We start from the raw sequence: 25,790 nt of genomic DNA, 5'->3' as shown, positions 1-25,790 counted from the left end.
GAGGCCTTGACTTTGCCCACCAACGGTTAGCCCCTGGACAGCAGACTGAGCAGGCAGGCACACAGGTCACCTGGTCAGCCTTCCTCACTATGATGAAAAGTATCGTGTTTCTATTTAAATTAGAGCAATTCTTTCTAAATGTGCATCTCTACCTGTAATGTAGCACATGCCAATTTTACGCAAACCTGTATCCTCTTTTTGGAGATGCAGTTCCTATTTTTTGGCAAGGCATACGTGGCCAACCAAGGTATGTCCGTGAAGGTTTGAGGCCTGCAGAGGCAAAAGGAAAAATGGTCAGGCTTAGAGCCCGGGTGGGGGGGTGTTGTTGGGAGCGGGTACAGAAGAGCAGGTTCATTTCTCCAATTAAGTTTCTGTTTCAATTCCCCTGCTAAGTTTCATTTGCTCAGGTTTGAAGCAGTACTTTTGGTTTGGGGAGAGAAGGATATAAAAAGAGTCAGGGAGAGGGGCAGAAGCAGAAAGCGCAGCAAGCGCAACAGTGAGAGCAGATCCTGAAGGGAGCAGGAAGAAGCAGCCTGGAAAAGTCTAAAGACAGCTTGGGTAAAGGCACTTGTGTTGTGCAACTTTTTATTTTCTTTTAATACCTTTTGTATCACTCAGATCTATTGTGTAAATACCTTTAGTTGAAATTTGTTTGCTTTAAGGGTGCAATCCTATGCATGTTTAGACAGAGAAAAGGCCTATAACTCCCAGCATGCTGGGAGTTGTAGGCCTTTTCTCTGTCTAAACATGCATAGGATTGCACCCTAAATCTACTAGTCAACTGTTGGGCTTAAACCCTGTGTCTAGAGTGTCAGTCACCCCACGTCTACAGCCTAAACCCCGTGTTACTGGGAAAGGAAAGTTTAAAAGAAGGAGGTGGGACTCTTAAGGAGGCCTTATGGGGTGGCTCAGGGGGTCCAGGTCATAAGGGGAACCCTGACAATATCTAAGGCCAGAGCTTGTTCCATGTTTGAGGGGGGCTGTTATGACAGTGGGGCCCCCGCCTGTGTGGGTCAGCACCAGCAGGTTTATATGGGAGTAGGAAAAAGCGGCAGCTATGAACTGCTGTTTTGATTTCCTGGGGCATTGTGGAATATTAAGGTAGGAGCTCCCAGACCCAGCCACTTGGCAGTGAATTTTTTAAAGGAGGGTACAGGGTAGGCATCAGTGGTGAGCCTGCCCTGGAAGCTGCCCAAGGATGCCATATTCTGACCCTTGGCCTACCAAACGCTCACATCCCTGCATGCTTTATCTTAAAGGGAGCATGTCTGGCATCGATATCTGTAACAGTAATTGTGAGATATTAAAAAAAAATGAAGTCACAAGAAATACTCTTAAAAGAAGAGGACGGAGAGAGAGGGAGACCATTTCTTTGGCTTGCCTGGCCGCTCGGTCCCTTCGCTCTTGGGCTCCAGCAGCCAGCCAGCCATGCAGAATGGGAGGGAGGCAGAAAGAGGCCCTTCTGTTGGCCTGTTTTGACCTATAAAGCAACATAGCAGCTAAGAGATTAACGTACGAACCAGGAAGCCCATGGTTCGAATGTCACTTCGGCCATGGACTCACTTGGAAGCCTTAGGCAAACCACTCTCCTCCTCTACAGTGGGGGAGATTATAATGTTGACTTATTTTACAGCAGGGGTGGGCAACTTGTGGCCCTCCAGACATTGTTGGACTGGAACTTCTCTCAGCCCTGGCCAGCATAGCCAATGATGTGGGATGATGGGAGCTGCAATCCAACATTTTCAAGAGTCACACATTCCCCAGCCCTGCCTTACGGTGCAATCTTGTGCATGTTAGGCAGAAAAAGGTCCTACAACTCCCAGCATGCCCCAGCCTAAACTTTTTTCTGTCTAAACATGCATGGGATTGCACCCTTAAGGATTACAGTTAGATAATGCATGTGAAGCGCTTTGAACACTTGAAAGCATGCTACACAAATATTAAGTATTGTTGTTGTAGATTTCTTTTTATTAGCCACTTTGAGCTTTTATGCTAGAAAAAAATGGTAGAATGTGATTCTAATAACTTATTAAAATAAACAACTAAAATAAACAACATGCTGCTTCTCCCCCCCCCCCCATTGATCACTGAATATATATAAAAGCAGGCCTCTGGAGGTCTGAATATCACCCCCACCTCCAGCCTCCCCCTGATGAAATCTGAAAAGGCACCTTTTGCAGATTGATGGGAGAATCAGCACTTGCTGAATTTCTTCTATTGACTTGAGGTTGCTGTTAAAGTCCATTCAAAGCCTGGGCCCAGAGGGGACGGCAGCCGGGACATCAAACAGAGGCAGGTGGGCCAACTTACCATCTTATTGGCCCTGCCTGGGACTGTCTTTGCTGCCGGAGAGGAGAAGCCGCCCCGCTGGCTGGAGCAGGAGCTGAAGAGGGAAAGAAAAAACTCCTCCGGGCTAATTACGGCTGATTCGAGCTGGCTGGGCCTGATTTCTCTTGGAACACTCTTCTCAGCCCAGCTCTGATGCAGGGCGGCAACGCCCTGGCGGCAGCGCTGCCTAAAGCAGCACCGCCAAAAGCAGGGTCGCCCTTTTGGGGGGAGCCGCAAGGGCCACCCCCCTAACACTAAGTTGACTGGTTTTCTTCAGGTGAGGCTGTAGATCAGTGCCTGGCTGCGACAATGGACTGGATGAGCGCTAATAAACTGAAGCTCAATCCAGACAAGACTGAGATGCTGTTGGTGGGTGGTTCTGCTGACCAGATGGGGGGTGTTCAACCTGTTCTGGATGGGGTTGCACTCCCCCTGAAGGAGCAGGTCCATAGCTTGGGGGTCCTCCTCCTCTTTTTCATGTGAGGCTCAGGTGGCCTCAGTGGCACCGAGTACCTTCTACCAACTTTGGTTGGTGGCTCAGCTATGCCCCTATCTGGACAGGGATAACCTGGCTTCAGTTGTTTTTGGTCTGGTAATCCCCAAGTTAGATTACTGCAATGCACTCTACATGGGGCTGCCTTTGAAGACAGTTCAGAAGCTGCAGCTCGTGCAAAATGCGGCGGCCAGACTGATAACAGGGACCAGAAAGTCCGAACATATAAGACCGATTCTGGCCTGCCTTCACTGGCTGCCTGTATATTTCCAACCCCGATTCAAGATGCTGGTTTTAACGTATAAAGCCTTACATAGCTTGGGACCACAATACCTGATGGAGCGCCTCTCCTGACACAAACCTACCCATACACTACGCTCAACATCTAAGGCCCTCCTCCAGCTGCCTACCCTGAGGGGAGCTTGGAAGATGGTGACAAAGGGCCTTCTCAGTGGTGGCCCCCAAATGATGGAATCAGAATGATCTCCCCGATGAGGCCCGCCTGGTGCCAACATAGTTATTTTTTTGGCGCCAGGTTAAGACCTTTCTCTTCTCCTAGGCATTTGGCAGCATATGATAAGTTTAACTGATCCTGGAATGGCATATGGTTATGGTTGTCTGCTTTGAGATTGCTTGTTGAAGTTGTTTTAGATATATGTGCTTGTATATTGTTCTGTTTGTGTGTTTTTTATGGAATTGGCTTTTACAATCTGTATATTGTACTTTTTAAATGTTTTAATCTTTGTAAACCGCCCAGAGAGCTTTGGCTATTGGGCAGCATAGAAATGTAATAAATAAATAAATTCATAGGAACCCATACTAGGCTAGTTTCTAGAAATCTGGGGAGACATAAAACTCGCTCCATAGCTTGAAGATGTCTATGCTCTGCTTCTCCAGGAACAGACAATAGCAAGACAACTCCTAAAAAAAAAAGCGGCTTGCAAAAAAGACCTAAAGAGCCATCTAGTGGCAGCATTTAACACTGATACACACTGGCCTGAACAGCTGCCTAAATGAATGCATCAGCCTGGAAGTACAGGTTACATTAAACATACAGCTGCTGCAAATTATAACCACACATTTAATACCCCCCACATCCTGCATAATGTCTAAGACAAGGATCCTACATGGTGATGAGATATTTTTGAGCATTTCCATGTTCCCCGCCCTCCAGTGGGGAAGGGACAGGAGTGGGGAGACAGGCACAATGCCATTACATCAGGACACATGGGACAAGTTCCCCCGACAGGGCTACCTCCAGGTTTTGGGGGACCTTTGGGCAAGATGCCTTCAATGAGGTCCTACTTCCTCACTGCTGTTCCCACTGCCCATTCATTTGCCATCAGTTCTCTGGCCGGCACAGTCTACACAGCCACCCAGAAGGAAAGGGCAAGATGAGCTGAGGCTGCTGCTGCTCCTTCTCCTTGTGCCTATCGCTGCTTGCCCACCTACAGACGGCAAGCGAACAGGCAGACAGTGACAGCAAGGAAGGGGAGCAACAGGTAGGGCGGCCACGTACGAATCGCCAAGAAAGAGGACTTGGAATGCCAAAAGAGAGGACACGGATTTGCATAAAAATTGCACATACTAATTTATATGTATAGAAGGAAATGTAGAAATTATTTTAATTCAAATAGAAATACAGTACATCTCACCATAGTGTGGAGGACCTGTGTGCCTGCCTGTTCAGTCTGTTGTCCAGATGCTGTTGATGGGGAACTTCCAAGGCTCAGCTCTTCCTTCTGATGGTTATTTTTATACCAGACTTGGACTGGACAGCCATTCAGATGGAGAAAGCCTTCAGAATACTGGACCATATTCTGGAAGCCCTTCAAATAGAGGACTGTCCTCTGCAAAAGAGGACACATGGCCACTCTACCTGAGGAGTTGGCTGTGAGTCCCCTGCTGATGTGTGGGCCACAGCAGGTACCCAATAGGGATACCTGAAAGGTATCAAAGGCCCCCCCTCAAAGGCCCCCCCACCCCGCCCCCCCACGAAAGGCGCGTGAAACGGAGCAACTACCTGGTGTTGCTCGCGCTGCTTTGCAAATGGTGGCCTCGTCTGCAGCCACCATTCGCGTCACGATTTTTCCCATGATAGGCTACGTAAATACTTATGTAGCCTATCACGGCTAATGCAGGGACGCCATTTGCGTCCCTGCGGAGGCCGTAATAAGCTACGTAAATATTTACGTAGCCTATCACGGCGAAAAAAAGGGACGCAAATGGCAGCAGCTACAGCGGCCGCCATTTGCGTCCCTGCACAGCCCAGCAGCGGCCGGATGTTGCTGCGGGTGGCCCCAACTGGTGGCTCCGCGGGGTTGCCATGGAGCGGAGCTGGCCGGCGAGGATTTCGGGGGGAGGGACGGAGCGCCTCCCCCCCACTGTGGATGTCACGAAACAAAACAGGTAAGTCGTTTCGTACATCCCTAGTACCCAACAATGCAGACTCCTGATGCCAGGCTTTACCCTAGAAGAGGAATTAAGTGCACTGATTTAATACAGTTAGGGCACAATCCTATGGCCACTAGACAGCAGCTAGACAGCCATAGGATTGGTTGGTTCCCAGAGAATCGCCCTCCACCCCCTCCCCTGCCGCCTTGTAGGCAGCACGGATCAGCCCCGCATTCTGGGCTTGGAAGAGCAGCGCAGAGCGGGGGAAATGGGGTGTTCCTGGGGGCAGGCCTGGGTGGTCAGAAGTGCCAGTACGACACTTCCTATGTGTTGTCCGGCCTCCCCACCCCGTGCTCCGAGGTCCCGTGGCTAGACAGCCAAAATCGGCTGTCTAGCCATGGCTGCAGGGCAGCTGGAGCATGGAGATGTGCTCCTCACCACTCCTCCTGCCCTGCAGTGGATAGGCGGCCGTCTCCCCCCGTAGGATTGCTTTCTCTGGGCACAATCCTATGCATGTTTAGACAGAGAAAAGGCCTACAACTCCCAGCATGCCCCAGTCAGCATGGCTGGCTGGGGCATGCTGGGAGTTGTAAGCCCGTTCTCTGTCTAAACATGCGTAGGACTGCACCCTTAACATGTAGTTCTGGCCTCGGTGTAAGTCCTTGTTTGTGCTTGCTAGGGTCACAACAGATGCAGGATACTGTTATTTCTTTACTTTATATCCCGCCTTTCCTCCATGCAGCTCAAAGAAATGTGCACGAGTCTCTTTAAACTCACAATAATCCTGTGAGGTAGCGACTGGGCCAAGATTACTTGCTGAGCTTATCTGCACGTCACGGCAGCAATTCCTGGCAATTTGCTTGTTGTTCCCACAGGCAATTGTTGGATTACCTGTAAACAATCCAGAGTTTCTGGGTTCACATGTCATCAGCCAACCTAGGAACGTGGGAAGCACTTGCACATCCCCAGCAATTCCTGGGTTTGGGCTGAAATGTCATCAGCGTGTGGACGATACTCGGCTCTACCTCTCATTTCCATCTGCACATCCCAGGGAGGCTGTGGAACTCTTGAACAGTCTGGAGGCTGTTTTGGGATAGATGAGGGTGAACAAGCTGAAATGTAATCCAGACAAGACAGAGGTACTGTGGGTTGGGAAACCAACTAGTTCGGATGGAGGTTTACAACTGGTCTTAGATGGGGTTGCACTCCCCCTGAAAGACCCAAGTGTGCAGTTTAGGAGTCCTTCTGGACTCTGAGCTAGCTGGGGAAGTCCAGGAGTGCTTTTTACCAGCGTAGGCTGGTATGCCTAAGTTCTGCACCTAGGAAAAAGAAACCAAATGCACAGTTACAAGATGGGGGATACGTGGCTCAACCACACTACAAGCGAGAAGGATCTTGGAATTGTTGTCGATCACAAGCTGAATATGAGGCAACAATGTGATGTGGCTGCAAAAAAGGCCAATGCTCTTTTGGGCTGCATTCATAGAAGCATAGCTTCCCAATCCCGGGAAGTACTAGTTCCCCTCTACTCAGCACTGGTTAGGCCTCATCTGGAGTACTGTGTCCAGTTCTGGGCACCACACTTTAAGAAGGATGCAGACAAACTGGAGAGGGTTCAGAGGAGGGCAACAAACTTGATCAGGGGACTGGAAACAAAGCCCTATGAAGAGAGACTGAAAGAACTGGGCATGTTTAGCCTTGAGAAGAGAAGACTGAGGGGAGATATGATAGCACTCTTCAAGTACTTGAAAGGTTGTCACAGAGAGGAAGGCCAGGATCTCTTCTTGATCATCCCAGAGTGCAGGACACGGAATAATGGGCTCAAGTTACAGGAAGCCAGATTCCGGCTGAACATCAGGAAAAACTTCCTGACTGTAAGAGCAATACGACAACGGAACCAATTACCTGGGGAGGTGGTGGGCTCTCCCACACTGGAGGCCTTCAAGACGAGGCTGGACAGCCATTTGTCAGGGATGCTCTGACTTGGATTCCTGCTTTGAGCAGAGGGTTGGACTCGAGGCCTTGTAGGCCCCTTCCAACCCTACTATTCTATGATTCTATGCCAACTGCGGCCCTATCTGGAGAGGACAGACCTTGCCTCAGTTATCCACACACTAGTAACGTCCAGGCTGGACTACTGTCATGAGCTATACATGGGGCTGCCTTTGAGGACGGTTCAGAAATTCCAGCTTGTGCAGAATGTGGCCGCCTGAGTATTGGTGGGGCAAGGCGATTCGATCACATAGCACCTATACTGTGCCAGCTGCACTGGTTACCGGTGAATTTCCAAGCCCAGTTCAAAGTGCTGTTCTTGACTTTGAAAGCCTTAAACAGTTTTGGACCAAGTTACTTGAAGGACCGCCTTCACCCATATCAGCCTGCCTGCACTTTAAGATCATAAAGAGAGGCCCTTCTTATTTGTCCACCCATAAGAACAGTCACAGGGTGATCACACGTGAGAGGGCCTTCTCTGCAGTGGCCCCACACCTTTGGAACAAGCTGCCATCAGAGGTCCGTCATGCTCCGTCATTGCAGACTTTGAAGGCCTTGAAAACGTATTTTTTTACCTTGGCCTTCTCTTGATATGACCGCTATTGTTGCTATTACTGCTGTTAACTGTTGCTGGTTTTATTGTTGGCTTTTATTGTTTTTATCACTTATAATATTTTAACAGTTTTTATGTATTTTATTGTTGTAAGCTGCCTTGGGAGGGTTTCTGCCCTGAAAGGCGGCCAAGAAATATTTTAAATAATAAACAAATGACCCAAGAATTGCTGCCATGACATGTGAATCGGGGTCACTGAGTTTCATAGCTGAGTGAGGATTTGAAACCTGCATCTCCCCCGTTCTCGTCTAACACTCTATCCACTACACATGGGTTCACAGCAATGCCTGTTGTAATGAAACTACTTCTGCCATAAACAGCAGGGAATCTTTACTTTCTTCAAAGGATGTATGTCATTCTGGCTGGAACCAACTAATTTCATTCAAAGTCAGTACATTCATTTCAAAAGTTGAAGGCTTCCACTCTTTGAAAGACTATCCAGTCCAGGTCTGGTCTGAAGATACAGAACCATAAGGGGAGAGATCAGTGTCCTTGAAATTGTCCCTTCAGTTAACACTTGGATAGCACTGAGCAAGGTACACAGGTTCATAGACTCATAGAATAATGGGGTTGGAAGGGGCCTATAAGACCATTGAGTCCAACCCCTTGGTTAGTCTTCCCCACCATGGTGAGAAGGATTGCATTTCTTTTTAAATTATAGCAATTGTTTTAAGAATGTGTGTCTATACATATTTTTTTGTAATTCTCTGTCCTTTTTTTTTTTTGGTGATGGGTAAGTTTCTCTCTTAACCTGGTCAGAAAAGTCTGTGATTTTAATTAGGCTATCGTGGAACAGGCTTGGCCTGAACTGCCTAGACTGTTCATTACTAGACTCGGGGCCTCTGAGAAAATGGGGAGGGGGACAGGTCCATAAATTTGATCTGTATTCCTTGTACAGAACATAAATTTAACCTTGGCAGCAGTTGGAAGTGGCACCTCCTCACAACCTAAGGCTTAGTGCCAAAGCAAAGGAGAAATGCAGGCATATACAGTAAAATAAACATAAACATAAAGTAGGTCCCGTGTTTTGAAGGTAGGTCGTGCATCTGAAAAGTCTGAAGATTTCTATTGTATGCTAAATGAGCAAAACCAGCTGCAGCCTGGTAAAGCCATTATGCCATTTATGCGATTTCAACTTGAGCACAACTACACCACAGCGGCTTTGAAGGTATAAAGCAGCATCTCCTTCTCAAATGATCTCTTTTGTAATCTTTTCTCAGAGATATAGTAAAACCTTGAGTCTAGTGCTCATTACAGCGGAAGCAAAGTGGTACGCTTGGTAACCCAAGACTAGCTTTGTCGCCAGAGCGCTAGGATGCAGTTGTGCAGGAAGCGGAACAGCAGGAGGCTCCCGTAACCGTTATCCGACAAGTTGCACGCAGCAGGTCTGGAAAAGAACATTGCAAGCTCGATTCCCAGTGTCTCACTCTGGGGAGTCTTTTGATGCCTTTGAGGTTTTATTCATGTGCTGTTTATGGGATAGCTGCTGGTTTTCCCTCTTAAAGTCCTTCCTGTGTACATTCCCAACCCACGCTTGTTTGTTTAGTGGGGTTCATGACAAATGAGAGCTCCTATTACCATCCAGAAAAATAAGGTGACTTTGCCCCCTGAATACACTTAAATCGCAAACATATAACGCAAGGACGTCCCAGACTCTAAAAGCCAGTTCACAGCTACTTTGACATGGTGACTCAGTGCCTCCTTTGTTAGTATTGTCATCAGTTAAACTGTTGGTATGGTAAATGCTACCTGAATGCAAAATGTATTTTAACTGTGTTTTTATATTGTATTTAATGTTTTAACTTCTGTAAACCGCCCAGAGAACTTTGGCTATGCAGTATAGAAATGCAATAAATAAATGAATGAACGAACTATGTACATCCATGGAATGGTCCTTGAAAATTAATTTTTTAAAGCTTGGATACTTTATTTTCCAGTAGGATTGTTAGCACTTCTTCTTCCCCTGAATAGGAAGCATCAGCTGACCTATTGACAGCTAATAGTGTAACTCCTAGGAACTGGATGGTTTACTTACTCCCTTAGGAGCACAGTTCTCACTCAGAGGGAGAGCTAAGAGAAAAAACAAAGAGAGTCAGCTTATTTGAGAGAATGGAATGCTGGAGAACTGATTAATAATTATGGGCTCTTATCTCTTTGTATAAGGTAAACTGAACTGATATTTCGGTATAGCAGAATTGTAAGGGGATAGGGAATCTGTTTTGTATCTCTGGTAATTGTTATATTTATATTGTTATTACAGGGCTAATGCCTTTAACTACAGTTTATAAGCTGCAGACTTTGAATTGTCCTGTGGTCTGGATTTAAAATATCTACAAAGGGAGTACTGAAGTGTCCAGCATCTTGTGGAACCAGAGACACATTGGTACTGGCTTACTGCAAAGTTGTAAGCAAGAATTCCATAATTTTGTTTGGACTCTGCAGGACTAATGGTTGCATTTATTTGTATTGGGCAATTGTTGTACAGTTGTTGTGCTAAACCGTGAAGGGACATCCAAGATGGGAAGGTCATGGCAGAGAGGTCAGACTAAATACGATCCCTGGGGAAGGAAACGGCAACCCACCCCAGTATTCTTGCCATGAAAACTAAATGGATCAGTACAACCAGAGATCTGTCGGTATACCATCGGAAGATGGGACTCCCAGGTCGGAAGATGGTCAAAATGCTACTGGGGAGGAACAGAGGATAAGTTCAACTAGCCCCAGATGTGATGACGCAGCTAGTTCAAAGCCGAAAGGATGGCTAGCAGCCGATGGTGCTGGTGGTGAACGATGAATCCGATGTTCTAAAGATCAACACACCATAGGAACCTGGAATGTAAGATCTATGAGCCAGGGCAAATTGGATGTGGTTATTGGGGAGATGTCAAGATTAAATATAGACATTTTGGGTGTCAGTGAACTGAAATGGATTGGAATGGGCCACTTCACATCAAATGGCCACCAGATCTACTACTGTGGACAAGAGGACCACAGAAGAAATGGAGTAGCCTTCATCATTAATAATAAAGTGGCTAAAGCAGTGCTTGGATACAATCCAAAAAATGACAGAATGATCTCAATTCGAATTCAGGGTAAGCCATTTAACATCACAGTGATCCAAATATACGCCCCAACCACAGATGCTGAAAAAGCAGAAGTAGATCGGTTCTATGAGGATCTGCAGCACCTACTGGATAGTACGCCCAAAAAAGATGTTATTTTCATTACAGGAGACTGGAATGCTAAGGTGGGTAGTCAAACGACACCTGGAATCAAAGATGGCAAGGACCTAACAGAAGCAGAAGAGATCAAGAAAAGGTGGCAAGAATATACAGAAGATCTGTATAGGAAGGATAATAATATCAGGGATAGATTTGACGGTGTGGTCATTGAGCTAGAACCAGACATCCTGAAGAGTGAGGTTGAATGGGCCTTAAGAAGCGTTGCTAATAACAAGGCAGCAGGAGATGACGGTATCCCAGCTGAACTGTTTAAAATCTTGCAAGATGATTCTGTCAAGGTGATGCATGCCATATGCCAGCAAATTTGGAAAACACAAGAATGGCCAACAGACTGGAAAAAATCAACTTATATCCCCATACCCAAAAAGGGAAGCACCAAAGAATGTTCAAACTATCGAACAGTGGCACTGATTTCACATGCCAGTAAGGTAATGCTCAAGATCTTGCAAGGTAGACTCCAGCAATTCATGGAATGAGAATTGCCAGATGTACAAGCTGGGTTTAGAAAAGGCAGAGAAACTACAGACCAAATGGCCAATATCCGCTGGATAATGGAGAAAGCCAGGGAGTTTCAGAAAAACATCTATTTCTGTTTTATTGACTAGTCTAAAGCCTTTGACTGTGTGGATCATAACAAATTGTGGCAAGTTCTTGGTGGTATGGGGATACCAAGTCATCTTGTCTGCCTCCTGAGGAATCTGTATAACGACCAAGTAGCAACAGTAAGAACAGACCACGGAACAACGGACTGGTTTAAGATTGGGAAAGGAGTACGGCAGGGTTGTATACTCTCACCCTACCTATTCAACCTGTACGCAGAACACATCATGCGACGTGCTGGGCTTGATGAAGCCAAGACTGGAGTTAAAATCGCTGGAAGAAACATTAACAATCTCAGATATGCAGATGATTCCACTTTGATGGCTGAAAGCGAGGAGGAGCTGAGGAACCTCATGACGAAGGTGAAAGAAGAAAGTGCAAAAGCTGGGTTGCAGTTAAACCTAAAAAAAACCAAGATTATGGCAACCAGCTTGATTGATACCTGGCAAATAGAGGGAGAAAACTTTGTCTTTGACAGACTTTGTCTTTCTAGGCGCAAAGATCACTGCAGACGCTGATTGCAGCCAGGAAATCAGAAGACGTTTACTTCTTGGGAGGACAGCAATGACAAATCTTGATAAAATAGTGAAGAGCAGAGACATCACACTGACAACAAAGGTCCACATAGTTAAAGCAATGGTATTCCCCGTAGTAACCTATGGCTGCCAGAGCTGGACCATAAGGAAGGCTGAGCGAAGGAAGATAGATACTTTTGAACTGTGGTGCTGGAGGAAAATTCTGAGAGTGCCTTGGACGGCAAGAAGATCAAACCAGTCCATCCTCCAGGAAATAAAGCCAGACTGCTCACTTGAGGGAAGGATATTACAGGCAAAACTGAAGTACTTTGGCCACATAATGAGAAGACAGGACACCCTGGAGAAGATGCTGATGCTAGGGAAAGTGGAAGACAAAAGGAAGAGGGGCTGACCAAGGGCAAGATGGATGGATGATATTCTGGAGGTGACGGGCTCAACCTTGGGGGAGCTGGGGGTGGCAACGGCCAACAGGAAGCTCTGGCGTGGGCTTGTCCATGAAGTCACGAAGAGTCGGAAGCAACTGACCAAATAAACAACAACAAACAGGGCCAGAAATATTGGAACAAGGATAACTGTTTTGGCAGTTGGCCTCTGTACACCACCACATTGAAGTTGAAAGGAAACACACCCAGATGGGAGCGAAGTCAGGACTTTCAGCTGTAATTCAAGGGGTTTGACAAAAGTGGGACACTAACTATTCAGGAAGTACAGCCAGTGGCATACACACACCCCCATCCTTGGTGGCTCATAAGTAATGGAACAAAGCAACATCATTTCAAACTTAAGGATTGCCTTTAATACCTGGATGAAAATCCTTTGCAGTCAATGACTGCCTGAAGTCTGGAACCCATGGACATGACCCAATGCTGAGTTTCCTCCCTCGAGATGCTTTGCCAGGCCTTTACTGCAGTTGCCTTCAGCTGCTGCTTGTTTGTGGGTCTTTCTGCCTTCAGTCTTGTCTTCAGTAAGTGAAAAGCATGCTGTATTGGGCTGAGATCAGGTGACTGACTTGGCCATTGAAGAACATCCCACTTCTTTGCCTGGAGAAACTCTTGGGTAGCTTTTGCTGTATGTTTTGGGTCATTATCCATCTGCAATATGAAGCGGCGTCCTATCAATTTGGCAGCATTCGGCCGAATCTGAGCAGAAAGTATAGCCCTATACACTTCAGAATTCATCCTGCTGCTTTTATCAGCAGTCAGGTCATCACTAAGCACCAGTGACCCAGTTCCATTGGCAGCCATATATGCCCATGCCAGAACACTGCCTCCACCATGTTTGACAGATGATGTGGTCTGCTTTGGATCATGAACTGTTCCTTTCCTTCTCCATACTTTTCTCTTCCTATCATTCTGGTACAAGTCAATCTTGGTTTCATCAGTCCAAAGAATCTTATTCCAGAACTGGGCAGGCTTTTTTAGGTGTTTGCTGGCAAAGGCTGATCTGGCATTTCAGTTCTTGAGCATTACCAGTGGTTTGCACCTTGTTGTGAAGCCTCTGTATTTACATTCATAAAGCCGTCTCTTGACTGTAGATGTTGACAATGACATGCCTCCCTCCGCAAGAGCGTTCTTGACCTGGCTAGATGTTGTGAAAGAGTTCCTCTTCACCATGAGCAGAATTCTGTGGTCATCCACTTTGGTTGTCTTCCATGGTCTTCCAGGCCTTTTGCTGTTGCTGAGCTTGCCAATTAAGTCCTCCATTTTCAGGATGTTCCAAACTGTTGTGTTGGCCACTCCCACTGTTTTTGCTATCTCTCTGATGGGTTTATTTTGTTTCCTCAGCCTAATGATGGCCTCCTTCACTCGCATGGACACCTCTTTGGACCTCATGTTGGGGGTTCCAGTGAACAGCTACCAAATGCAAATATAACACTCAGAAGCACCTCTAGTCCTTTTATCTGCTTGATTGGTCATGGGGTGCCCAGGAAACAGGCCACACCTGGACATGCAGCTGCTTGTCAGCCATTCGTTCCATTACTTATGAGTCACCAATGATGGGTGTGTGTGTATGCCACTGGCTGTCCTTCCTGAATGGGTAGTGCCCCACTTTTGTCAAACCCCTTGAATTACAGCTGAGAGTCCTGACTTTGCTCCCATCTGGGTGTGTTTCCTTTCAACTTCAATGTGGTGGTGTACAGAGGCCAACTGCCAAAACAGTTATCCTTGTTCCAATATTTCTGGCCCTGACTGTATGTTTTGAACAACTTTAATTCTTAATAAAGACATGTTTCTTCAGCTGTATCTTTGCAAGTTTTACTCTAATTAAGCCCATAGAACCCATGTAAGTAGAGGTTACAATAGCATCTCTTATAGCGGTAGGTGAGGCTTTTATAATACTTTGAGGTGTTCACATGGGCACAATCTTAGTTTCATTCACACATGTCACACGAAACCATCTCTATATGAACACACATGCAAACTAGCAGCCACAGATTTAATCACCAGAGACACATAGGTCTTTTCTACATGAGACTGTTAATCTACTGCATCTACTTTCAGTTTCATCTCAGAACTGAGATCTGAGCACTGCTACACGACGAGCGTTTCGTTTCCTGCTTTTCTGATACATAACCTCTAGGTGGCATTGTGGTATACTGGAATAGCTCAAGTACACAAGTGGAAACACCATTTTCTTTCATCATCAGAAATAATACCCTATTTTCCCTGCTCTAAAAAAACTTGCCAAAGCAGCCCTTGGGCTGAAAGAGGTTCAACACCCCTGCTGTAACTCTTCCTTTGTCTCTTTTCTAATACCTCATGGAACTATCAAGTCTTGGAGAACCTAGTCTTGGAGATGACTCACCACATCTGAATGGGCAGAGATCACAGCATTGTAGGCCAAGGGGCATCTCTCTTTCCAGAGATGAGCTAAGCAGCCAAACAGATAGAATACCTCATGACAGAAACCTGAACACTATGGAAATAATTAAGGCCACTTAAAACAAGAACACTGCGGGGAAAAACATGTTAGCCATGAATGGAAAAATACTAAAGGGAGAGAAGGAAAAAGCCAAAATGAAGGTGGGGAAAGAGAAGAGAAAAACAACCACCCTGTCTCTCTTGAGGTAAAAGTCCTGTTTCCAGCAACTTTAGTTATTTTGGAGATAACTAGAGAACATCTTTAGAGAATATTAGTTATTGGGTGGATTATAATAAATAAATCTTAAAGCTGGGAGCTGAAAACCCACTGAGGGAAGATTGCACTATCTGTCCCTTTAAAGTGGAACAACACATTACCTCAACAAACACAGAATTTTCTGAATTCACGCTTGCCAGGCTAATGCAAAATTCATTTTAATATATTGGTTATCTTTATCCTGCTTTTCAGATAAAACAAAAAGTGGCTTGTAGCAAGCAAAATTCAATACATGCTGCTGCTGTCAGGTTCTGCATGTAAATGAAAGACACAGGCCCTGTCGCCAGGGTTACAAAAACAAAGTGCTAAAAGTAGTTGCTATTACTGCCTGGGGTTTTGGGGGGAGGTGTGTGATCAAACTGGTGCCCAATTCTAACTACATTAAAATCTTGGATTCCTCCATTGACTTATATGCGCAGGTCTCACTTCCACCCCTGCACACATTTAAAAAGAGTTTAGTGTGATCTAGAAAGTGGGCTGTCCAAACAAAGATCGTTCTCTCTTCCTTTTTTATAACTCTGTCTCTTCCTCAGTCCTCCTTCTCCAGCCACTCCACTCCTTTCTCACCCATGCACCTGTTTTTCCCCTCTTAACAGTCAGCCATCTATTGCCACTGAGCATGCTCAGTCTTCATTGGGCTGTTTGGGGGGGCTTTCTAACCATTTTTTGTATTTTTGCAAACCTCAGTTACCTCAAGTCTGCCAGTTCCTCCCTCTTGTGCATGTGTGGTGTGGTTTTGGCCACTGAGTAGACTTGAATAGGCATTAGAATATAGAGTATGTTGATGATTTCTCCAACAAAGGCTACATTCATGGATTGTGCATCAGGCTATAAGACAGGGATGGGCAACCTATGACCCTCTAGATGTTTCGGCCTACAGTTCCCATTAGCGCTCTTCAAGTACTTGAAAGGTTGTCACAGAGAGGAAGGCCAGGATCTCTTCTCGATCATCCCCAGAGTGCAGGACACAGAATAATGGGCGCAAGTTACAGGAAGCCAGATTCCGGCTGAACATCAGGAACAACTTCCTGACTCTTAGAGCAATACGACAATGGAACCCATTACCTAGGGAGGTAGTGGGCTCTCCCACACTGGAGGCATTCAAGACAAGGCTGGACAGCCATCTGTCAGGGGTGCTGACTTGGATTCCTGCATTGAGCAGGGTGTTGGACTCGATGGCCTTGTAGGCCCCTTCCAATCCTGCTATTCTATGATTCATTCCTCACAACTGGCTTTGCTGCCTAGGGCTGATCGGAGTTGTGGCTCTCCAGATGTTTTGGCCTACAAGTTGCCCACATGCTGTAAGACTTTCAAGTATTTCACACCAAGCCATATGTAGAGACACAGAGTCCTAAGTGTTGTTATAATTTATGCTTTATTTATTGAACGCTTTTTTAAAAGTCTGCTTTGTGATTTCTTGGGAGAACCTCACCTATGGTTCCTCTTAACTGACAGGATATCAAAGCATGTAAGAGGAGTCTTTCCTAGAGACAAGGATGCTAGATCTTATGCATAACAGAACACACGTATTTAAAGGAAGAAAATTGTGCTGTCACCACATGACCTCTGGGCTTTCATGGAATGATCCTGGACTCCTCTTTGGGGAAATCTATCTAAACACTTCCAACACTGTAGACGTAAGCATCCTAATGCTGCCTCTTCTTCCTAAGTGGCAATCTTCACGGCTCCTCTCTCAGGAGACACTAGAATGGTCCACTCTTTGGTACTGAGCGCGCACGTGGATTTCTCTTCTGTTCCACAAGTTTTGCCAGAATGTATCTTTTTGTAGCAACCTGACCCAAAATGAGAGAGATTGGTTTGGATGAATCATGCAGGTAAGCCCAAAAATGTTTCCTGCAACACAGGCACAAGGAGGCCTGCCAGCTCCGGCCCGAGGCATTTTGTCGCCTCAACCGAGCTGCTGCTGCCGCCACCACATCACTTCTTCTGGCGGTGGCTGTGCTGCTGCTGCCTCCTACCCAACCGGCTTGGCCGGCCACTCCTTCCCTCCCTGCTTGGCTGGCCAGCCAACCCAGCTGGCCACTCTTGCATGCCCACTTGCCACTCCTGCCTTGTGTTGCAGCCATGGGGGTCCTAGGAGAGGTCAGCTGAACGAACATGAGAGGTCCCAAACTATCGTGACCGCTTTGGCCGACCTCTCCCAGGAGCCCTGCAGCTTGGGCACAAGGCAGGAGTGGTGGCCAGGTGCACGAGTGAGAGAGAGAGAGCAGCCAGTGGGTTGGCTGACGGGCCAAGCAGGTTGGGTGGGAGGGAGGGAGGGAGGTGGGTGGGAGGGAGGTGGTTGGGAGCGTCCGGTTGGGTTGGTTGACTGGCCAGCCAACCCAACTGGCCACTCCCGCCCACTCACTCGCCTGCCTGCCTGCCTCCCACCCAATCTGCTTAACCAGCCAGCCAACGCAGCTGCCGTGCTTTCTTTTGTGCAACCGGCCACCACTCCCGCCCGGCTACCACAGGTCGGATGGGAGGATGAGTGGGTGCCTGGGTGGGAGTGGTGGGCCAGCAGGTGGGAAGGAGCGAACAGCCAGGCGGCCAGCAACACCAAGAAGCGGCAGGCCTTTTGGAGAGGAAGAGTTTGCTGCTCTTCCCATTCTGCCACTTGATAAACCTGCATCAGGCTGCGTCATTATAGGGCCAGCCCTGAGACCTGCAGTGCCTTGTGTTGTTATTGCCAGCTATTGTGGACTAAGCTGCCTGACAGCAGGCATGCCAGGACTTACCGCTTCTTTGAGAACTGCTGGTCAATCTCTTCTAGAGACTGTCCTTTGGTTTCTGGTACAAAAAGGTAAATAAACAGAATGGCCATCACTCCCACTAGTCCGTAGAGAAGGAACGTCCACGATAAGCCTATGGCATCTGCAAGTAGGAATAGAACAGAAATAACATACAGCAAAACATCTCTTACTTGGATATGATGAAGTACGGAGCATTGATCAAATCTGAACAGCGTTGTGAGGGGCCTTATTAAGCACCACTTAAAAGCAGCTGTCCTATTGATGGCATCTTTGTGCACCATTAGAAATAATGTGCTTGGACATGAATGTGGACACATGGCAAGGACACAATCTATCCATAGGAAATATCACAGCAGTCGATGTGTTAAGTGCTGGTCTGAAGCCACCCAAAATTAACCGTGTTACATGTGTATTGGCCTTACTTAGGGGGCTGGATTATACAAATTCTCGGAGACAAAGCAGTGAGCAAAATGTAAAAAATAAAAATAAAATATTAATAGCCACCCTGTACAGCAGGGGTGTTTAACTTCAGGCTTGTGGGCCAAATCCAGCTCTCCAGGGCTCCCCAGATAGCCACACCCCCTTTCTCTGGCCCCACACCTTTCCCACAACTGCTGATTGTTTGGCGGTTTTCCAGCTTTTGCGCAGTCTCCCCACCCCGAAGAGCCTCGTGTGGTGCAGAGCGGTAGGTGGCAATACTGCAACCAAAACTCTCCCCACGACCTGAGTTCGATCCCAGCGGAAGCTGGGTCTCGGGTAGCCAGCTCAGGTTGACTCAGCCTTCCATCCTTCTGAGGTTGGTAAAATGAGTGCCCAGCTTGATGGGGGAAAGGTAGTCACGACTGGGGAAGGCAATGGCAAACCACCCCGCTATAGTCTGCCATGAAAACGCCAGCACGAGCGGTGTCCCTCTAGGGGTCAGTAATGACCCGGTGCTTGCACAGGAGGAACCTTTCCTTTCCCTTTTCCCCACCCCCACCTCCTTCTAAAAGGCTGATATACCTCTTCTAAGGCTTAATTACTGGCAGTTAAAACTTTAAGTTGAAATATGCTGGTATTTCCCCTTGACCACAACTGGAATGCAGCCCCAGTAGCTTCTCTAAACTTGCTATCTGACCTTTGGGCTTTAAGAGGTTCAGTATCCCCGCTGCATGACATTTCTTCATCTTTAGCACATTATTGTTATTAGGATGAACAACAGTGACAGGCCCAAGTCGGATGGGTTTCTGTACACATTAGCGTACACGCAGAGGAGACAATAGGAATGTTTGCCCCTCCACCTCCGATATCCACTTAGTGTGATGTCTGCAGAAGGGAGCCCACGGGTGTGTGGCTGTACATGCTCAGGCTTCCATGCGATCAGGGGACCCTGCATGATGCAGGGGGAGACTTTGCCGACACTGCGTGGCCATGGCGGGAGGATGTGCAATGTCAGGGATGGGACCAGCCGGCACAGCTTCATTTCTCCCCTACATGTACACTACAGCAGGGAGGAACTAATAACTGCATGTGCAATTCTCTGGAGAGCTGAAAAAGTTTGCCCCCCCCCCCCCCAGTATAGAATCCCATAAGGAGCGGAAAACCCAATACACCAAGGTTCTTGAAGAAATGTGAACCTAATACCATACCAGATTCTAGATGACCCCTTTCCTTCACAGCATTTCAGCAGGCCCAGCTCCAGAGTTACCCCTATGTAATTGTTCAGCCTTCCCCAAACTGGTGCCCTCCAAATGTTTTGGACCACAACTCCCAGAATTCCTGACCACTGGCCATGCTGGCTGGTGCTGATTTGGCACTGAAGTAGGCTAGGCTGAAAGAAGACAACTGCCCCGAGGTTAGTTTCAGGGCCGGCCAGAGATCTGAACCTGGGTCTCTCTGGTCTATGTTTAGCACTTTAGAAGCTATACCACACTGCCTGATGTTGACTCCTGGAGAGGCCAAGGTGCTGAGCAGGAGACAAGCCTAAACATCCTCAAGAGGTTTCACAGGTGAAAACAGGGAAACTTTTAGGCACTTGTGACATGCCTATTCTGGCATGAAGGGTCACAGCCTGACCAGATCCTCTTATCAGCCCTGCTATGAAGCAAACTGCTGTGGAGAAAATCAACAGCAAGGAGTGCCTATACATACCAATAAGGTCAAGGAACGTGAGACTGATCAGCAGATTGGCAGCCCAGTTGAAACTGTTGCAGAAGGCAAAGGCTCTTCCTCGTATGCTGACAGGGTAGATCTCGCTGAGGACGAGCCACGTCACTGCAGCAGGAGAAAGGAAAGCATGTTAGTAAAATGAGAAAGAGTCATAGGGAAATAAACACCAGGCCATGTTTTTGTAAAACTGTAGCATAATACTGACTTGGGGAAAAGCTGGTATAAGTTTGGACTCACTGGGATGGGTAATAAGGACACCCGGAAATGTCAGTCTAACCAAAGTGAGACTAACGCTGGACACCCTGTTTTGCTTAGTTTACCATCTTGCCTGATGGAGAGAACTTTGAGAACTTGAAAGCTTTGACAGCGTATTGTGACCCAGAGTTGGCCTAATAACAATATTGCTCCAATGTGGATTTTGGGATTTCTCTCATGTCCAGACAGCAACCTTCGCTTTTGCTTTCAGAGAATCAGGGCTTTACCACATGGGGCTTTTAACCTACCAGTTGACTGAGGCTTCTGCTTCCGGATTCTTTGTGGGATTAAGACAGAAATCCTATGGCCACTAGACACTGTCTAAATGGCCACAGGATTTTTTGGTTTCTGGGAACCGAGGTCATCCAGCTTCAGTTTCCAGAAATCACTCTCCCCCTCCCGCCCCTGCCCCAAACACAGTTCTTTCTGTGCCACTACCATCTCCATGCTCGTAAATGGAGCACGGAGAGGGTGAAAAGGGGGTGGTCCCAGGGGAGGGGAGGGGAGGAGACCGCAGGAGCCGCTTTAGACATCTTCCTATTGGGTCTCTGGGCCCCTTCCCTCCCCAAAACCACGCGTCTAGCCACAAATGGGCTCAAGTTACAGGGCTCAAGTTCTTACAGGGCTCAATAATGGGCTCAAGTTACAGGAAGCCAGATTCCGGCTGAACATCAGGAAAAACCTCCTGACTGTTAGAGCAATACACCAATGGAACCAATGACCTAGGGAGGTAGTGGGCTCTCCCACACTGGAGGCATTCAAGATGAAGCTGGACAGCCATCTGTGAGGGATGCTTTGACTTAGATTCCTGCATTGAGCAGGGAGTTGGACTCAGTGGTCTTACAGGCCCTTCCAGCTCTACTATTCTATCATTCCATAGGATTGCACCCTAAGATCAGCTCCTTTACATGTCTTTTTTTCCGGGGGGGTTTCTTTCTCTACCTTTCTATATTTTCCATTACACAACCACTATGTGGTGCTGTGGTATGGCAGAATTGTGCAAATACCCCAGGGTTTCATGCCGCCATTCACAGAAATACCAGATTTTCCACATTAGGAACCCCCTCCCCCCGCCCCTCTATAATGGTTGAAAAGAATAGGAGAGCTCCTGGAGGATGACAACATCCTATAAAGCACCCATGAGTGAGGAATCACAGGTGCACAATAAATGCCTTGTGTAGAGAAGCCCTCAAATGCAGTTTGAAAAAGGGTTGCTGCCTGTGTGTACACTCATTTTGCCTTTGATGAAATCCAATTTCAGAGGAGCTCTTTGGGGCTGCATTCCAGTGGTGGGTAGGGCCATTGGCAAAAGTGGTGGGGCCAAAATACCAAAATATACCAGTCTATTATAGCTTAAGGCTCTTACTGCCACTAAGAGGAGAGGCATTTGAGCCTTTTAGAATGGGGGGAAAAAGTGGAACACCAAATGATTGGCAGTTGGAGAAAGGGGGAGGGGCATGGACTGGGACTCCAGTTGGGCCAGATTTGGCCCATGGACCTGATGTTCAACACCTCTGCTTTAAAGGCTTAACAGATTTACTGCAGCATAAAACCTTTGTGGGGCAGAGCCCCCTTTATCAGATGCATTACACCCCCCAACGGAAATTAACAGGAAAAAAAGTATCAAAGTGCCAGTTGTAAATGGCTAGATATGAATAAAAGCATTTAGGAGCAAGCAAAAGCCTTTGATAATGAAGGAGAAAGGGGCAGGACACCGACCAGGATTAGGAGCATAGTGAAATGTTTATCCAAACACGTGTAAGGGACATTAAAGCAAAGTTAATATATGTTTAGCGAGGTAATAACTTTCACATGAAGAAACCTGGAAGTGGAAAACTTATTGGGACAGGCTATAAAATGACATCTGGATTGCATACGCCATTTCCAGTATTTCCAGATAATGAGGATCACCTAGTCTGGACTTCAACTTTTCTTAAAATAATCCTGCCAGTAGAGGGAGAGGTAATTAGGGACCTCACCTAATTGGAGCCACCTTTTCCACCTTGTAAACCTGGGTCCCCCTTCTTGGGCAGAAAGCTGTATGTGCTTGGAGCAATCATACGACGTGCCTCTGGATCACTTTTTGTGTTTTACGATCACAGAGAACCACTTCAAGCCTCACTTGCAAACCCATGAAGTACAAGTTAACACACACCTGCCAAACTGTGTATGTAGCGTGGAGGATTTCTTTATATATGTTTGCATAACTGGGTATGTAAATACAATTCTGACAGAGCTGCTAGTTCCTGGAGCAGTATAGGTAAAAGGAAATCCTTCAGAAACCGGTCATAATCCACCCAGAGAACATTCATTATTGGGTGGACTGGAAATGTACTAAACAAATGAACAAACAGGTGGGAGAAGCCCCAGTTACCACAACCAGTGAAGGAAACAGGATCTGCGCATATCTCTGTTGTATAGCATTCAGTCCCCAACAGCTCCAGTTCAAAGATCTCAGGCAGTAAAGAGGGAAAGGTGTCTGATTTTGGAAAGCAAATGCTGACGTAGACAATGTAGGCTAGATGGAGCAAGGGTCTAAAAGAGCTAAGAAAGGAGCAACAAACATGCCTACTGATCACCTATGAAGATGGGTGAGCACAGAGTGGCTTGGGAAGGACACCTTGGAAGCTAAGCAGGGTCAGCCCCAGTTAGTACTTGGATGGGGAACTGCCTGGGAATCAGGCTTCCTGCATTGAGCAGGGGGTTAGACTTGATGGTCTTGTAGGCCCCTTCCAACCCTATGATTCTATGAAACTAACAGGGCAATCTTATGCATCACTACCCAAAAGTAAGTCCATTGAATTCAATGGGGCTTACTGCCAGTTAAGTGGGTATAGTGCTGCAGTCTAACAGCAAGAGTCTCTCTCCCCCAAGATTAGAGCAAGCTGCTGATGCTTTTGCTTGGGCTCTTTCTTGCCCCTTCGTTGATCCCTTTATCGTCGGGGTGACAATGGGTGACACCAAAGAAACAACACACAGGCATATTAGTTTGCATCTATGGCAGCCTCCCCCAACCCCCAGATGCATTGGACTGCAACTCCCAGAATTCCCAGCCAGGATGGCCATTGCTTGGGGAAGGCTGGCCTATGGGATTCGTATACCCAAGGTTTTACTATCCTCATTCTATTATGGCATACACAACTGCTTGGTAAAGTTAGGAGCACATTCACACAGAGCCAGGTCCATTCAAATGGGCAGGCTGTAGGGGCAGGAGGAGGTCACTTACTTGGTCCAAATCCAATTGAGAACGCACTCACAAAAGCCATCAAGCTTAGCAACGTAATCCAATTTAGGAACATACGTTGTTTGGAGGGAGCCTCACCGGCAGATGAGCTGGTATCTTGCTGCTTTCCTTCTACTGACTGGTTGAGAAAACGGGCTTGTTCAGGCTGTGAAGGAGTGTTTCTCTCTCCGTCTTTATTACCGGCAAGAGTTTTGGCAATGATTGCTGGCCTCGTGATGGCAAAAGTCGATTCTACTTGAATTTCACTAGCACCTGATGCCAGTGGAAAGTAGGATACAGCCGGTTGTGGGGATGCAGAATTTATGGGGAGATGACCCGAGCTGAACGAAGTGTTGCTTGACCCTCTGAGTGTTTCACAGTCTTTCGTCATCTCTAATGGAATGGAGCAGCTGGTCAGGCCAATAGCAGTCACTGAAAAGGCCATCACCACACACCCAGCCATCAGCAGCACCCTCCTGCCAGCTCTGTCTGCAAACACCATTGCAACGAGAGTTGCAAGGACCTTCATCACTCCTAGACCAACAGAAGCCAGGACGGCAGAGGAATCGCTCTGAAACCCCACGGAGCGGAAGATAGTGGAAGCGTAGCAAAGGATGTTGGGCTGCCCTGTGAATTGCTGGAAGAGCACCAATCCTAGCCCAACCAGAGTCCTGCTCCTCATGTTGTCCTTTGACCCGAAAAGGTCCAAAAAAGAATAATGCTTCTCCTTAGGGCCCGGCGGCATTACGTCTTCATTCTTCTGGAGCTGAATAAGGCTTTTGCGAGTCTCACTGTAGTATGCATTTAAAGTCACAGAATGCTTTGGGAGGAACAGGATGCTGAGAAACTGAATGACTGCCGGACCAACAGCCAGGCCAAACATGTACCGCCAACCCTCTGTGGTGTCTGCAAAGATGTAATTCAGTGCATATGAAAGTAAGATGCCCACGGTAATGCCAGCTTCATAGAGGGAAACCAGCACTCCTCGCTGATGGGCGGCCACCATTTCAGAGACATAGATGCAGCATGCCATAGACGACAGAGAGATTGCAAAACCTACAGTCACACGCCCACATACCAGCCAAACAAGGGACTTGGCAAGCGTCAGGATGAGACTGCCGCACAGCAAAACTGCATTGCTGGCCAAGATTGCTTTCTGTCTTCCCTGTCGGTCAATGAAGATCCCCCCAACCAAAGAGGCCAGGAGAGCTCCAATGAGTAAGGAACTCACAAGGACTTCCTGTTCAAAACAGCTAAGACGAAAGTCCACCTGCAGCTGCAACAAGGCCCCAGAGATGATTCCGAGCTCGTACCCAAATATCAGCCCACCAAGGAGCGAGACAGTTGAAGACAACAGGAGGACCAGCAGTGCACGTCCTGCAAATCAAGAACAACAGTGAGGTCTCATGGAGCACAACCACCTTTACGTGCGTTATAGGAAATAGAAATCAATGTTTTTGTAAAAACAGAACTAAGCTTTGCATGTGCAAACAAAAGTGAAGGCCTGAAAAAGTAAAAAGTTGATAGCGCTAATCCAGGGGAAAGTAGCAGGAATCCTAAACCTGGCAACATGTACCTTTAGTCAGCCTCTGCCCAAAGAGAATTAGCTTATCTCAAGCTAGAAGTATTTTGTGTGTGCATGTCCTGTCCCTTCTGCAAACAAGATGCTATCTTCCTTAATAACTCAACAGGGTGATTGTTTAGTCACAGCCCATTTGAACTTGGAATTACAATGTGATCCTCTTCATGTCTGCTCCAAAGTAGTAGAAACTGTACTGAGTTCAATGGGACTTACTCCTAGGTAAGTGCGCATAGTTTTGCAACATTAGCTGTAAATTAGGATGCCCAGGTTCAAATCTTGCCTCTGCCATTGATTCACTAGTTGGCTTCAGTTAAGCTGTGCTCTGCCTGCTTCAGTCCCAAATATAAAGTAGTTCTTTGCAGGGTTGTTGTAGGGCAGCCATGCCCTCCATGATGGCCTCCAGATGTGCTGCCCATGCTGCCTGGGAATGATGAGCTGCAGTCCAACACATCTGGAGGGCATCAGTTTGGGGAAGGTTGTTACAGGGCGTATA

At 47.1% G+C, this 25,790-nt stretch overlaps 1 protein-coding gene across 2 annotated transcripts in view; it reads right to left on the bottom strand.

The window, feature by feature from the left end:
* Nucleotides 1-14,621: 14,621 nt before the first annotated feature.
* SLC2A10 (solute carrier family 2 member 10) overlaps nt 14,622-25,790 on the bottom strand; it is a 21,156-nt gene continuing 9,987 nt past the window's right edge. The window contains exons 2-5 of one of the 2 annotated variants that reach the window (XM_084854024.1): nt 23,719-25,092; nt 20,220-20,342; nt 18,075-18,210; nt 14,622-17,129 (exon numbers count right to left, since the gene is read on the bottom strand). In XM_084854024.1, coding sequence (XP_084710150.1) covers nt 17,030-17,129; nt 18,075-18,210; nt 20,220-20,342; nt 23,719-25,092 — 1,733 coding nt within the window. In that variant the 3' untranslated portion in view covers nt 14,622-17,029. The remainder of the gene's footprint in view (nt 17,130-18,074; nt 18,211-20,219; nt 20,343-23,718; nt 25,093-25,790) is intronic. The other variant, XM_084854025.1, reaches the window with a different exon arrangement.

The sequence above is a fragment of the Heloderma suspectum genome, chromosome 4 (assembly GCF_057233095.1).
Source record: "Heloderma suspectum isolate Gila_16-S chromosome 4, 16-S_ref, whole genome shotgun sequence".
Taxonomy (NCBI): domain Eukaryota; kingdom Metazoa; phylum Chordata; class Lepidosauria; order Squamata; family Helodermatidae; genus Heloderma; species Heloderma suspectum.
The sequence above is the reverse complement of the archived record's forward strand: the minus strand, read 5'-3'. Positions and strand labels throughout refer to the sequence as shown.